Consider the following 15,906-nt stretch of genomic DNA (forward strand, 5'->3'; position numbering starts at 1 on the left):
GACTTGACATTTCTTTTCTGCTTTGGGCAGTCAACAACCCATAGAAGACAAATACTCAGACCTGCGCTATGACCCAAATTGGAAGAGGAAAAAAGAGGAGGGGAAGTTGTTGGCTGTGGAAGCACTGCCAGAGTCTGTGGACAGCTCTGCAGAAAATCTGACTTTGAATCCACTTTACCCTTCCAAGGAGACTTCGATGGAACTCTCAGGGGGGAAAGGTGAACAGAAGAAGAGCCCACCGAGCACAGCCTCCTTACTTGGGAGTGAATTTTTAAGCCCAAACTACGAACATGGTGCCCATCGCAGCGGGCCATTTTCAGTGCTGAGCAGCAGTGACCCGGAGGAGAAGTCCAGCAACCTCTCTCAGTACTTGAAGAGTTCAAGTTCACAGAGTGAGGTATTCCTGCCGGGATCACACGGCCCTCGGCGAAGGAAGTCCAAACAGTATTTTGTGGAAAAAAACAAACTGACTTTGGGATTACGCACTCCGAAAACGGACTCTTATCTTCAACTTCACAATAAAAAAAGGCGGGAAACTCACCCAGAACAGGTATGTAGCAGCTACCTAAAAATCCCTTCTGAGCACTAGACTGGAATTTGCCTTTGTTTGAAACGGCTAGGTATCACTTCCTCTGGGATGGTGACGTCATTGTAACCACCTGGCTGAGTAAAATGAACTCCGTGTCCCTCGCCCCTCTTTGAAGAATCAAGGGAATTATCCCACAAAGTCTTAAGAGCAAAATAAAAGCCGTCAATGGCTTACAGTGCTGTAATTCAATTATTATATTCAAAATGTTTCTATTCAAGGAACCGTAGAATTTTCTTTTTAACTGTATGCTCCATTAGATAAAATACAGGGCTGAGAGTTTGATTCCCTATGTTAGTTGCCTTGTTCCCACTAAGGCACTGGTTTTCAACCCTATTAAATTCCTCCAGTACATTGGAGGTGCAATGACACACTCATATCAATAACAGCAGCTCACTTACAGAAGTGATTCTCAACTTAGATTCTGTGTACATATTGGGTGGTGGTGCAAGGAGGGCAGGATACAACATGAGTATTTTTCTTTTATTATCCAGTCGATCCTATTATCTTTCTATTATCTTTCCAACTTCCATTGATAATCACTGTACCGTCTTTTATCCTGTGCAAATGATGTGATACCATTACAAACTTTAGTCTCCCCATCTATAAAATTGGAATAATAATAAGTGCCGTCCCTTTCTCATCTGATCGTTTTGAGGGTATATTCTATCCCAGATGATGGATTCAAAACCTGTTGGAAGGGGGCTTCCCTGGTGGCACAGTGGTTGAGAGTCCGCCTGCCGATGCAGGGGACACGGGTTCGTGCCCCGGTCTGCGAAGTTCCCACATGCCGCGGAGCGGCTGGGCCCGTGAGACATGGCCGCTGAGCCTGCGCGTCCGGAGCCTGTGCTCCTCAACGGGAAAAGCCACACCAGTAAGAGGCCCGCCTACCGCAAAAAAAAAAAAACCTCAAAAACAAAACAAAACAAAACAAAACAAAAACCTGTTGGAGGACTTCCCTGGTGGTCCAGTGGTTAAGACACCCCGCTTCCACTGCAGGGGGCACAGGTTCGATCCCTGGTGGGGGAACTAAGATCCTGCATGCTGTGCGGCACGGCCAAAAAACAGAAAAAAAAAAAAAAAGCCTGTTGGAGCCAGTAAACTTAGTTCTATTTCATGGGTGCACATAAAGATCACATCTGCCCACTTCCTAGTTGACATGTTCGTGAACATGGGAAAACTGGCTGGATCAGTGCATCCACCACCCTTATTGAGGAGACAACTTGAAATTCATCACCCACTAATGTGGGATCATTTTCAAATATGAAGGAGAGGTTATTACATTAAATAGGCATGCCCTTAGACCTCCCCCAAATTCAAACTGATGCTGTGTAGAGTACTCTCACCTGTTCTAACCTGTAAGTATTTCCTGATAGAACAAGAGGGGTGAGGTGGGTGAACATTTGTGATTTTTTCTTCTTAACTGAGAAACTCCTTATATGGTCTTAAAAGATTATGTCACATCCTTGCCTTTGTAACTAATAATAAAGGAATGGGTGTGTATATTTAGTTGATTATCAAAATGAATACTTAGCTGACTTCAAACAGAATTTTTAACATTTTTGACTCAGTTTTAGTTGTTAATGTACTTTTCCATAAAACTTCTGTGAAATTTTGAATTTTGCTTGGTTGCTCATTTTAAAATATAAATTCTGTGAAAAATGTTTATAGCCAATAATTTCTCCTAGACTAGGGCAATATTTTTCCTTTATTTTTAAATGTGTTCTCAAAAGAGAAGAGGCAAATAGTGAGGCCAAAAAAATTAGTTATATCTCTCATAATAAAAGTGAAAAAAGATTTACTATAAACTCTTTAATTGATTTTGTAATTGCTAATTTTTCTTAATAGTTATAACTTAATTTACAAACAATATCATGGTGTGTTGCCAGTGATTCCATAGCATAATTTTCTTCTCATTATGCCAAGGAGGAAACTTTGAAGCATTTTAGGCTTGCCCAGTCTTTAAGCTTGTGAATTATTCTTTGAAGTGGCCATTGACCTTGTCCACCACTTTCTCCAGGTTCAAATGTTTAAGGGCTGATTGCTAATTATATCCAAAATTGTTTCTTCACCATTTTCCAACCTATATTTCCTTCATTTTACTCCTATTCTTTTAAAAAAGAATACAAATTAGTTTGACCTTACAATGATAGAATGATAGGTATAACTTGTTTATTGAATTATAGTCAATAAACAAGTGTTTATTTCAAATCATTTCAAATCATGTGTTCCCTTCAAATCATTATTTATATATGCAGTATGTACAGGTTTTTCTACCAGTGCAGATTATATGTCCCCTGATGGGCAAGAACTATGCACCGTATTTATTTTTAATCTTCATGGTAATTAGCCTAACACATTGTAAGGGCTCAGTAAGTACATGGGAAATGCAACGCATCTGTCTTCCATCACCTCCAAACTATTTACCATCTCCTTCTCTTTACTGTGATTTGAAGTTTATGTGGGAGAAACGGTGTTTCTAGAGCAGTGGTTTGAAATTCTGGCTGGATATTAGATTCATCAGAGAAAAAAACCCAAAGTGATTCTCAGCTCTACCCAGACCAGTTTACATATCTGGGTGAGATCCCAAGCATTAGTTTTTTTTTTTAAAGATCCTCAAGCGGTTCTAACATGAAGCCAGGTTTGAGAAGCATTGCTCCAGACTAGAGCAGTGGCTTTTGTCCTTGGCTTCACATTGGAATCACCTGGAAAATGAAAAGAATACTGGTTCCTTGGCCTGCAGCCCTGAAACTCTAATTTAAGTCATCTGGGGTACACTGTAAGCATGGGGAGCTTTCAAAGCTCCCCAGGTATTCCTCGTGTTTCATTAAGACTGATCTAGAGCAGTGATTCTCAAACATCAGAATCATTGGGAGGGCATGTTCCTGGACCTAACCCAAGGATTTCTGATTCAGTAGGGGTAGGGTAGGGCCCAGGGATTTGAATTTTCTACATGGTTCCAGGGGACGCCACTTCTGCTACCAGGCCAACACTTTAAGAACCACTGATCCTTTTTTCCCTCAAACTTTAAGATACTCATGAATGCCCTGAGGATCTCGTTAAAATACAGATTTTGATCCAGTAAATCTGGGGTGAGACTCAAGAGTCTGCATTTCTATCAAGCTCCCAGGTGATGCCAAGGCTGTTGGTGCTTGGACCACACAGAAAGAACATAAAGGGTTTTTCAGAAACCTACAGGAACAACTGTGTAAGTCAGTACCCATTGACCCTTGATGTTTGCAATGGCGGATCGGATTATTGTGTTGATTTGGGGGGTGGGAGGTAAGAAGTTGGGGTGGCAGGTTTGGAGGCTGTTTTATATTAAGCAGCATCCACCTGGAAGGTTTTCATATTTGAAAGTCCGTTTTCCCCGACTCATTTCTTTGAAAGAGATGACAAATACCTTAAAACTAGAAATACTGAAAGGATAAATGACCTCTGTTGTTCAATAAATGAATAAATGTCAATTACCATTACATGGCCAAGAAAACCCAGCTTTTTAATATATCATTTTGTTGCAAGCCTCCATGCCCAGTTGAATCAGACAGGGTCTTAAGCAGTGTATTGTATTTGGGAAGATTTGAAAGTCTAAGAAGTTCACAACATCCCGGTAAAAAATGTGAACCTTTTAAAAAAAATAAAACTTGAAAAGTTCACATTAAAAAAAACAGGCAAGAATAATAAAGCAGGGATTTCCCTGGTGGCGCAGTGGTTAAGAATCTGCCTGCTAATGCAGGGGACATGGGTTCGAGCCCTGGTCCGGGAAGATCCCACATGCTGCGGAGCAACTAAGCCCATATGCCACAACTACTAAGCCTGGGCTCTAGAGCCCGTGAGTCACAACTACTGAGCCTGCATGCCACAACTACTGAGCCCGCATGCCACAACTGCTGAGCCCACATGCCACAACTACTGAAGCCCACTTGCCTAGAGCCCATGCTCTACAACAAGAGAAGCCACTGCAATGAGAAACCCGCACACCACAAGGAAGAGTAACCCCCACTCGCTGCGACTAGAGAAAGCCCACGTGCAGAAATGAAGACCCAATGCAGCCAAAAATAAATAAAATAAATTTTTAAAAAAAAGAATGATAAAGCAAACTCCGGAAATTAAGAGTCATGAGAGAATCTAGCCCCACTAGATAATAGAGTATATTTTAAGCCTCAGTAATTAAATAGTAGGGTAATATTTAATGTATGAACAGAAAAATAGAAGAACAGAATAGAAAGTCTAGAAATAGAACCAAATTAGTGTGAGAATATATGATCTGATATTGTGATTTGATAAAGGTAGGACCCGATTTGAGGTCCAAAATCTACAAAAGACTGATAGATTTGACTACAGTTGACCCTTGGACAACATGGGTTTGATCTGTACAGGTCCACTTATTTGTGGATTATTTAAAAATACATACTACAGTACTACACGATCTTTAGTTGGTTGAATTCACAAATACAGAACTACAGATATGGAGGGCTGACTGTAAAGTTATACATAGATTTTCAACTGCTTGGAGGGTCAGTGCCCCTAACCCCCACTTTGTTTGAGGGTCAACTATACATAAATATCAAAAGCTTCTGCAAGAAAAAAGGCATAAGAAAGCCAAAATACAAAGAACTAGAAAAAATATTTCTAATTCATATCACAGCCAAAACACTAATAGCTCTAATATATAAAGAGCTCCTCAAAATCAATAAGAAAAAGACCAATATCCCAATATAAAAATTCACAAAAGATATGAATAGATAATTCACAGAAAAGTTAATACATATGGCTATTAAACATACGAAAAGATATCCAACTTTGGTCATTATAAGAGAAATCCAAATTAATACTACATTGGAATTCCATTTTTCATCTATAATTAAACCAACAAAATTCCCAGTTTTTGCCCAGTTTACCTCTGGGCAAAAAAGTATAGTCAAGCTGATGAGAGAATAAATTGGATTAACTAGTATGGGGGACAATCTGTTAATATCTACTTAAAATACAAATACTACATACACTCCTTGAGAAAGCAAAGCATAATGGCCAAGAGTATAGGCTTTCAAGCCAGGTTGGTTGACACTGACACCTGCTAGCCATCTGACCTTGGGCAGGTTGCTTAACCTCTCTGTGCCTCAGTAACCTCATCTTTAAAATGGAGATAATACTAGTACCTTCCTCAAAGGATTATTAAGAAGATTAAATGAGTTAACATATGGAGAGTGCTTAAATCAATGCCTGGCTTATAGCGAGCACTATATACATGTTAGTAATTATTATTTTTTAAATCGACCCAACATCTTGCACTCCCAGGAATGTATCCTAGTTATATGTGTGCAGTTTTGAAATAACCCTTGAACAAAATCATTCATTTCGTCCTCATTTCTAATAGCAAAAGATTAGAAAGTACCCAGATGTCTATCATTTGGGGAATGTGTAATAAATTATAGTATATTCATATAACAGAGTACACTGTAGCTATTAAAAAAAAAAAGAGATGTTCTTCATGAACCATTATGGATGGACAACCTATCAGGATTTATTATTACTAAAAGAGAAGCTAAAGTTGTATAAAAGTGTATACAGGGGCTTCCCTGGTGGCCCAGTGGTTGAGAGTCCACCTGCCGATGTAGGGGACATGGGTTCGTGCCCCGGTCCGGGAAGATCCCACGTGCCGCGGAGTGGCTGGGCCCATGAGCCATGGCTGCTGAGCCTGCGCATCCGGAGCCTGTGCTCCGCAACGGGAGAGGCCACAACAGTGAGAGGCCCGCGTACCGCAAAAAAAAAAAAAAAACTGCATTGAGGTACCACCTCACCCTGGTCAGAATGGCCATCACTAAAAAGTCTACAAATAGCAAATGCTAGAGAGAGTGTGGAGAAAAGGGAACCCTCCTACACTTTTGGTGGGAATGTAAGTTGGTGCAGCCACTGTGGAAAACAGTATGGAGGTTCCTCAGAAAACTAAAACAGAATTTCCATATGTTCCAGCAATCCCACTCCTGGGCATATATCCAGACAAAACTATAATTCAAAAAGATACATGCACCCCTACTTTCACAGCAGCACTATTCACAATAGCCAAGACACGGAAACAATCTTCATCGACAGATGAATGGATAAGGAAGAGGTAATACATATATACAGTGAAATACTGCTCAGCCGTAAAAAAGAACAAAATAATGCCACATTTGCCTCAACATGATGCAACTAGAGATTATCATACTAAGTGAAGTAACCCAAAAAGAGAAAGACAAATACCATATGATATCACTTATACGTGAAATCTAAAATGTGACACAAATGAACTTATTTACGGAAACAGACTCACAGACACAGCAAACAAACTTATGGTTACCAAAGGGGAAAGGGGGTGGGAGAGGGATAAATTAGGAGTTTAGGATTAGCAGATACCAACTACTATATATAAAATAAACAACAAGGTCCTACTGTACAGCACAGGGAACTATTGGATTGGCCAAAAGGTTTGTTCTGTGTTTTCTGTAAGATGGCTCTAGTAGGGCTTCCCTGGTGGCGCAGTGGTTGAGAGTCCGCCTGCCGATGCAGGGGACACAGGTTCTTGCCCCGGTGCGGGAAGATCCCACATGCCGCGGAGCGGCTGGGCCCGTGAGCCATGGCCACTGAGCCTGCGCGTCCGGAGCCTGTGCTCCGCAACGGGAGCGGCCCCAACAGTGAGAGGCCCGTGTACCGCCAAAAAAAAAAAAAACTAGTGAGAAAAGATACATAGGTGGCTAATTGTAAGAGGCCGGAGGGGGAGCAGGTGGAGCAAAACTTTTCACTTTATACCTTTCCATATCTCTTATTTTTGAACCATGCCTATGTGTTTAGAATATACAGTGTTTTGTAGGAACCCTGGTAACTTTACACCCCCCTGATTGCTCAGGGTCACCTGAATTGCACTTTTGCTTGAAAATAATGGCTCAGAGTAGAACCACTAATTTTTAAATTCAATTTCTCCACAATCATTTCACCATTTTTCATAGACCTGTTAATCTCACATTAAAATGCACTGGAAAAATCACGTTTGAATACATTACAAGATCTTAGTCACATGATGTGTGAGGCAAGGAACTGATGTAAAAACCAACACACGCTAGACGGCACCTAAGTATCACAGTCAGCCAATAACTTCGCTGGTGAATATTCAGTGCTACTTTTATTTATGATTTGTTTCATAAACATAAGTATTTGTCTGAAACTCACTAGACTTTGAGTCAATTTATGATCTACCATTAAAGGAAACTGTCTCTTCAACAATCAGCTACCTTTTTTTGTTGTTTTTGGCTGCGTTTGGGCCTTCATTGCTGTGTGCAGGCTTTCTCTAGTTGTGGTGAGCGGGGTCAACTCTTCATTGCGCGGGCTTCTCATTGCGGTGGCTTCTCTTGTTGCAGAGTACGGGCTCTAGGCATGCGGGCTTCAGTAGCTGTGGCACGTGGTCTCAATAGTTGTGGTTCGTGGCTCTAGAGCACAGGCTCAGTAGTTGTGGCGCATGGGCTTAGTTGCTCCGTGGCACGTGGGATCTTCCTGGACCAGGGCTCGAACCTGTGTCCCCTGCATTGGCAGGCAGATTCTTATCCACTGTGCCACCAGGGAAGTCCTGAGCTACCTTTCTATCTTGATTCTAATGTGACTTTGAAGGCTGATGAAGGCGAAATTTAGTACAGGCTCAGAAAGGAGCAGTAAGCTTCATACATGTTATTCTGGTTTTTTCCTTGAAATTTCTTAAAGAAATCACAGATACTTTGCAGTGTGCATATAGAAAGGTTATTCAACTAGCTATGGCCTTCTAAACAATGTAAAGTCCTATATAGAATCCACTACCCATTCTGAGCATCAGCACATCTTTGAGACCGTTGCTGAGGCAGCAGGTAACTCAGCCAACAAGCATTTATTGAGCAACAGTGTGTGCTAGGTACTCTTCTTAGTGCTAGGGATGTAACAGAAAACAAGACATGAAGAGCCCGGCCTGCAAGGGACCTACATCCAGTCAGGTGACAGGAAACATGTAACAACTTCAGGAAGGGATAAACAACTCAAAGGATACTGAATCAACTTTCTTTAATAAAGTAATGAGCAGGGTGTAACTGGGATGTTTAGCGAGGTACTTGGGGAAGGGCTCTCTGAGGAGATATCATTCAAGTTGAAACGTGAATGGACGAAAAAGAAAAGACTGTGTAAGCTCTGGGACCTCAGCCTTGGAAGCAGCATTCTCTCCTAGGGGGCAACACAATATAGTGGGAGAAGAGATGAAATTGAAACAGAACACTGGTTTGGGAGTCAGACTATCATGGGTTAAATGCTGGCTTTTCCGTGTACTAGGTGGTACCACCAACTAGATATTTGAGCAAGTGACTCTTCAAACCTTATCTTCTTCGTCTATTGTATGGGGTCCATTTCTGCCTTGGAGGGCTACTGGAAGAGCTTATACAAAGCTCCTGACACGTGGCAGACACTCAGTGAAGGGAAGCTGTTATTACCACTGGTCATTCCTTAAGCCACGAGAAAGGAATCCACCCCGGGAACAGGTTCTCCTAAACAGCTTTTTTTTTTTTTTTTTTCAGGCTACAGTGTCTCAAAATGAAAGGGACATGACTGCAGGTAGAATAAGAACAAAGTGTTGTCAAAAGAATAACATCTGTAGGCTCTTGCAGCCCATTCTATGATGTGACTCCCAAAAGACTGTACACAACGGGGGTGGACACACCTCACACTCACCATGCTGTCTCCTGAGGGTCCCCAGTCAATCAAACACTGCCCCATGGATTATAGGACCCTACAGTCTTGTACCCAACTTGTTGGCAATATTTCTTTAATAGTTGCCTTTGGTCTCAGTGGTATTTCAAATATTTACACTTGGTGATAAGGAACGTATGAATATTTGACACTTTGAAGTGCAATTTCACATCATAACTCTTTCAAATCTATCTTCTCCACTGCCTTCACAAATGTTCTTCTTAGATACAAATCTGATATCAATCTCCTGCTTAATGAGAGTCCCTGTTGATTTCAAGATAAAATTCTGACTCTCAGAGTGGTACTCGAGGCCCTTTGTGACCTGGCTCCTTCCTGCCATTTTAGCCTCATCCTTTGTCACTCCTCCCTTGCATCCTATGCTCCAGTCGTACTCTGGGGACTCACAGCTCCCAGAGCGCAGTATTTCCCCTGGGCCTCTGTCCAGGCTGACGGATCACTTTTCCCTGTCTCGTTTGCTTGGGAAAATCTCAGCCTCCTTCTGAGATTCAACTCAAAATCCCCTATCTTTATGAAGACTCTCTGAGTTCCTCCCTCATCCTTGAACACCCACCGTAGAATCCGTACCACCACACTGCACTATTTACTGTATGTGTCTGTATGTCTTTACATGACTCTGAGCTCCTAAAGGCTCATCTCTGAACTCCGAGAGCCTGGCATACAGTAAGCACTTTCTACATCTTTTATGAAGGAATGTGATTTTTAAATAGTTTTGGGGGGGTTCAGAATTTTACCACTTTCAAAATGAAAAAATAAAAAAGACTAGCGAGCTTGTGCTCTTGACTTAAATAATGGAATGTGGCATTGAAAGACCAGACTTGAGCCCCGTTATTATTAGAGCCAATTATTACCTTTGGTAAATACAAAAAAACCTTGCTGAGCTTTGTTTTTCCCCATCAGAGTGAGGTTACAAATGTTTGCCTTCTTCTACAGACCCAGGATTATTTAGATGCCCAAATAAGATGCTGTACGTGAACACTTTGCATAATCATATAGCCCTGTATAAATATATTTATTATTGAACATTTGATTTGAATTTAGCCTCCCATTGGATAAGATTAATATCGAAGTGATGTGACACTCTCCTTTTCCATGGTTTTAAATTTCATGGTTTGTGAAACTTTTGGTTGCCTATAAAATTAAACTTTACCTTTATTTAAATTATGATCATCTTTTTCTAATTATGTTTGGCTAGAAACACAGAATTCTTTTTTATAGAATTCCTCTAGTCTGATGGTGTTTTTGAGTCCCATATCTCATATTATACTCATTAAAAATATGCTTCTACAGAGTAGGTACTCTGGGTATGTTCATTGATTGACCTTTTGTTTTTATTTTGCCCTGTGCAACCACAACAAGAACACTTACTTATGACAGCATAATTTAAACTGAACTTTATGGTTTTTCAGTACAAGAAGTTTCTTAAGGCATCTTTCTTGTATGCACTATTCGGCACTTATTTATCTCATCTGTAGAGTGACACTTCACTAATTCGACATCACTGAGGAGGGATCCATGGAAAGAAAACTTTCCCCATAACTGAAGCACGCCCTTTCAAAAACCAGAACTTGAACAGAATTAATCCTGTCTAAGGATAGGTGTCCAAAATGTGCCTGGAGAACCTGATAATTCTGTGCTCTCTAACCCAGGCCATAGTGCACTGTTGTGCAGTAAAGCCGAGAGCTATGGTGACGGGAACCATCCTTTGCCTCTTTACCAAATTCCCCCAGATGCTACGATCCTGTGGTCATTTTATAAACTGCTGTCAGTGTATATGCTCTTCAGGAGCTTCTGGCCAAGTGGGAAGCAGACATGTAAACAGTCAGAACCAAGTGATAACTGCTGTCCTGGATACATGTCTGGCCCCAAAGGAACCCAGAAGAAGAAGTACCCAAGTCTGTCGGGGGAAGTCAGAGAGGGCTTCACGGAAGAGGCAGTCATTGAACTGATTCTTTAGGGAGAAGTAGAAAGTAACAGGTGGAGGTGGACAGCAAAGTTACCACAGGCAGAGAGAGCATATGGGATGGCGTGAGGGTGAGAAAGGACACTGTTTAAGTAGAGACCTGTGGGTACAGGGGGAAGCACTTTGGTGCTGGTCATGACCTGGCAGTTGGTCAGTCAATCAAGTGAAGTGGTTAACGCAGATGTGGCAAACGACGACCTTAAGTACTTTACTTTCACTTAAAGTATATAAACACGCATTAATTCACCAACCTTCTACTGAGGGGCTGGGCCTTCCTGCCAGCGTATATTCAGTGGACTACAGATTTGTATTATCTTTCTCACGTCAGTTTGAAACATCTATGGTGTTCACTTCCGATTTCTTTGTCTTTTTTTTTGCAGTACGCGGGCCTCTCCCTGCTGTGGCCTCTCCCCTTGCGGAGCATAGGCTCCGGACACGCAGGCTCAGCGGCCATGGCTCACGGGCCCAGCCGCTCCGCGGCATGTGGGATCTTCCCGGACCGGGGCACGAACCCACGTCCCCTGCATCGGCAGGCGGACTCTCAACCACTGTGCCACCAGGGAAGCCCCCGATTTCTTGAAAGCAACGTAAAAACTTAAAAAGTGTTTAGAAACGAGCTAAGATCATAATCTTTCTAGATTTTTGTGACTCCTCCCCTAGTCTTTTACAGACACCCCTCCCCAGTTATCTTTCCATTTGCTTTATTGGGTCATTCTAAATTATTTAACTTATTTTTTCATGGAAACAACTCTCTATTCACACTCAGATTTCTCCAGATGATCTAACTTTTAAAAAGGAAGTTCATAATTTTAACAACACGTACAATAGGAATAGACAGGTTTGAGAACACTCATAAAAGACTCTTGGTAAATATATAACTCAACTAGTGGAAATAGACATACCAAGGCATACCACAGAGTAGCTGACCAGCCATGAGCATTTGGCCCACTATCTTAAGAAAGAACTGGAGAGTGTTACTTAATCTAGCAAGTTAGTTAAGCAGAACTTCCGTGTCGTGCATGACTAGATCATGAGGATGGGCGTGTGCGTATTTAGGCTAGAGAAATGGGCATGGGCCTTTCATGGAGGCCCCTGTGTGTCATTTTAAAGCGGGGGCTCTCAGGATGTGGTCCCCGGACCAGCAGCATCAGAATCGCCTGGTAACTCATTAGAAATGAAAATTCTCAGGCCCCAGCCCAGATCTCCTGAGTCAGAAACTCTGGGGTGACGCCTTCACCTCTGTGTTTCAACAAGCCCGCTAACTGATTCTGATACATGCTCAAGTTTTAGCCTACTGTGCTGGAGAGTTAGGCCTTTCCTCTACATGACATGGAATCGCTGAAGGATTTTAGTAATGGAGCAGTTTGCATCCTGTGACCAACCAGAGGTCACACCTACAATATTCTGAGTTGTGTTAACGGGAAGTTCAGACACATTCCTAAAAATCTCTTTCACGTTCTTGAAAACAGCTGATTGCTTCGTTCCTTTGCATATAATTATTAAGAGCTTATTAGGTGTCAGGCATTGTCCTAAGTACTTGGAATACATCCGTGAACAAAGCAGACAAAAATCCCAGCCTTTGTGGGGCTAACTTTCTATTAGGAGGAGACAGACAATAGACGGAACAGATCATCAGCGTACTAGCAGGTGATGTAATGGTGAGGAGAGAAATGAAGCGCAGCAGAGGGAGAGGGGATGCTGGGAGCGGGGTTACAACTGTAAATAGATCACAGGGGAGGTGGGAGAAACCGCCAGGCAAATATTTGAAGAAAGGGCTTCCTTGGAAAAGGGAACAGCAAATGCCGAGGGCTGAAGTGCTGAAGGGCCATTGGGTCTGGGGCCGAACCAGCGAGGGAAAGAACAGAGATGGGATCCCAGCTTCCACCTTGTTTAGCTGACAGCCTCCAGGCTTTAATATAAACCACAGATCTAGCCAGATAAACGCTAGATTAGATGTGTTCTGATGTAAACGGAGCGTCCAGTGAGCAATGTAGATTGATCTTCTCACTCAGTAACATTTATTGAGCACATATGCACCAGGCACATCCAGAACCACCACGTAGCTCATGGGAGTAGCGCCTCCGGGGCCGAACAGTCCAGCACGGAGTCCCTACTTTTCCTGCCCTCATGGGACTTAACATCTAGAGGCGAGACAAACATAATGACCAGGGTGAAACTTGTCACACAAGGGAAAGGACAGAGCACTAAGGCCGTGAGCTCAGGTGCATCTGTTATAACCTCCTCCGGGGTATCAGGGAAGGCTAACTATATTTCAGCCAAGGCTAGAACAGCGAATGGGATTGGTCAGAATAAGTGAGGTAAAGGGGACTTTCCAGTCAAAGAATGGCCCTGTGTGTGTGGACCCAGAGCATGTGGCCCAGCAGCAGACCTGAAAAAGTACAGTCTAAAGCGAGCAGGGAGGGGAGGCTGAAGAGTAGAGGATGCAGGGCCTTATGAACCTTAAAAGGCAAGGGCAATGGAAAAGCATCAAAGGGTTTTAAAGTAGGGGACTGGCATAATTAGTCTGGAGTTGTTAAAAGCTCAAGTACCTTATCTGGAAAATGAATGTAAAAATAATATATCCAGAGGTGTCAGTGTCATCCATTTCTTCCCGAGCCCGTACGTGCTAAATACTGGTACATTACGAAGTGTTCTACAGGATGGAGACGGTGGCCAGGCAGAGCCAAAACATTTCAGGTTTCAGGTGTTTTGTCTCTAAATAGCTGAATAATTAATACAAATCCCCAGATAGTTCAAACAGCTGTCCTAAATCCCCGTGTTGGAGCCTGACCGTGGCAGGCTCTGTGGGTTGCCATGCCTCCACCTCTTCTGCTGGCCGTTTGTCAATACAGGGGGCAGTACCATTGATCTTAGCAGGTGCAGACTGACACAGAGCAAAGTGTATTAGAAATAGTACAGTTAAAACTGCAGATCACTCATTAGCCAAGTTAACAAAGAAACATCAACTGAGTCCGCTGATTACGCCCCAAAGAGAGGGATTCAATAACAGCTGTGTTGGAATGATGGCAAGCAAATGCCACATTTAGAAAATTAGGACTCTCTGGCCTATTTTAACGGGGATATACGCTCGTTGTTAACACCATCAAGGAATGAGAACAACAAGGAACCTAATAAATTAATGTGCGACTCCCCAGGACATCTAAACACAAGGTTATTAACAGAAAACAATAGAGGGGAAAAAAGGACCCGAACCTCCCGCGACTGCAGGACCACACAGTGATATTCTATTTAAACATGTTTCAGTGTGTGTCTCTGCGGACACACAGTGATTCACATACAGCTCTTGGAAAAGCATCAACTTTTTTTGTGGCGCTGATTCTCCAAGAACCTGATGAGTTTCTTTGAGAGAGAAGTAGCTGCCCAATCTAGCTCAGCTGTACTCGATCTGAGTTGCTCTCCTACATATAAACCCTCACTTCAAAGCCAGGGACATAATGTACAATTTTTTAATGGCTCTAGACCCAGGCACTCAGGCGCTCTGCTCTGCGCCTTACCTCAGTGTAAACACCTAATCAAGATTGCCTGCGCTCCGACAATAGCAGCAAATGCAATTCGAGAACCACAAGCCTTTGAAGTCCTCCAAGGAAAGGCCGGTTTTCTAGTCTGGGATAATGACATGCCATGATTGCTGTCTTTGTTGTATCTTTTCAGTGGAGAAGCAATTATGGCCCCAATTTAACAGAATAGACATTACACAGCTTATGATGCTCAAAATGCAATTTCATTTGATCATTTTCTGGATTTGATTGGTATTAATAGAATGGTTCACCAAGGAAAAAAAATAAATAGCTAGCAGAGGTTGTGTCCCATTCCACTTTCAAAGAGATAATGTAGAAGTATGTTTTACTCACTCAGAGACTCAGTGGAGTGATTCAGACACCAAGTTCTACCAAAACAGCCTGTGGATGGAAATATTATACATCCTATGTTCTCTGGGGAAGGAAGCGTAGGACAATGTATTTTTCATTTGTAAAATTTTTATCAGAGCTCCATAAGGGATCCCATCGTTGTTAATCAAACAATTAATATCACCAGTGAAAAACCAAATTAACTAAGTCCCCTTTACAAAAGCCGGCATCAGACCCCCTAGTGGCAGATCTAGGAATAAACCCAACTTCTCCCAGGCTCCAGCTTGTCCAAGACATTGCGTGTTTGAGGTTTAAAAAAGGATGATTTCCTCGCCTGCTTAGGCAGCCTATTTAGATTTTTTTTCCTGCCCCGACCTTCATTTCTCCTCCAGGATGGAGTTGATTTTTCTTTTAAATGAGTTGTGTATCTGTTTAACGTCATGGCAGTAAGGGACTGAAGCCTTTGAGCAAATGATGACAGAAGCTGTGAAATCTAATACTTTTACTGTCATCCCATGTTTCTGGAACCAGTGAGGGACTGAGAGATGGAAACATGAGAAGTGGTTCCTGACCTTGGGCATTTATAACATTTACAACTCCAAACTTTCCATCTCAGCACAAGTTAAACTGTTCCACAGTATTGCAAAGTTTTCCATTTGCAGAGTAGGTAATCACTCAAAACCTGTTCATTACTTCCGTTTGTCATTTAAAAATTGCCATGATCCAATAGTACA

At 42.2% G+C, this 15,906-nt stretch overlaps 1 protein-coding gene across 1 annotated transcript in view; it reads left to right on the plus strand.

Moving 5' to 3' along the window:
* The window catches only part of JHY (junctional cadherin complex regulator), a 66,217-nt gene that overhangs the window by 17,386 nt on the left and 32,925 nt on the right, over positions 1 to 15,906 (plus strand). The window contains exon 3 of the mRNA XM_030835297.3: positions 31 to 550. Coding sequence (XP_030691157.2) covers positions 31 to 550 — 520 coding nt within the window. The remainder of the gene's footprint in view (positions 1 to 30; positions 551 to 15,906) is intronic.

Source organism: Globicephala melas, chromosome 8, assembly GCF_963455315.2.
Source record: "Globicephala melas chromosome 8, mGloMel1.2, whole genome shotgun sequence".
Lineage (NCBI taxonomy): Eukaryota > Metazoa > Chordata > Mammalia > Artiodactyla > Delphinidae > Globicephala > Globicephala melas.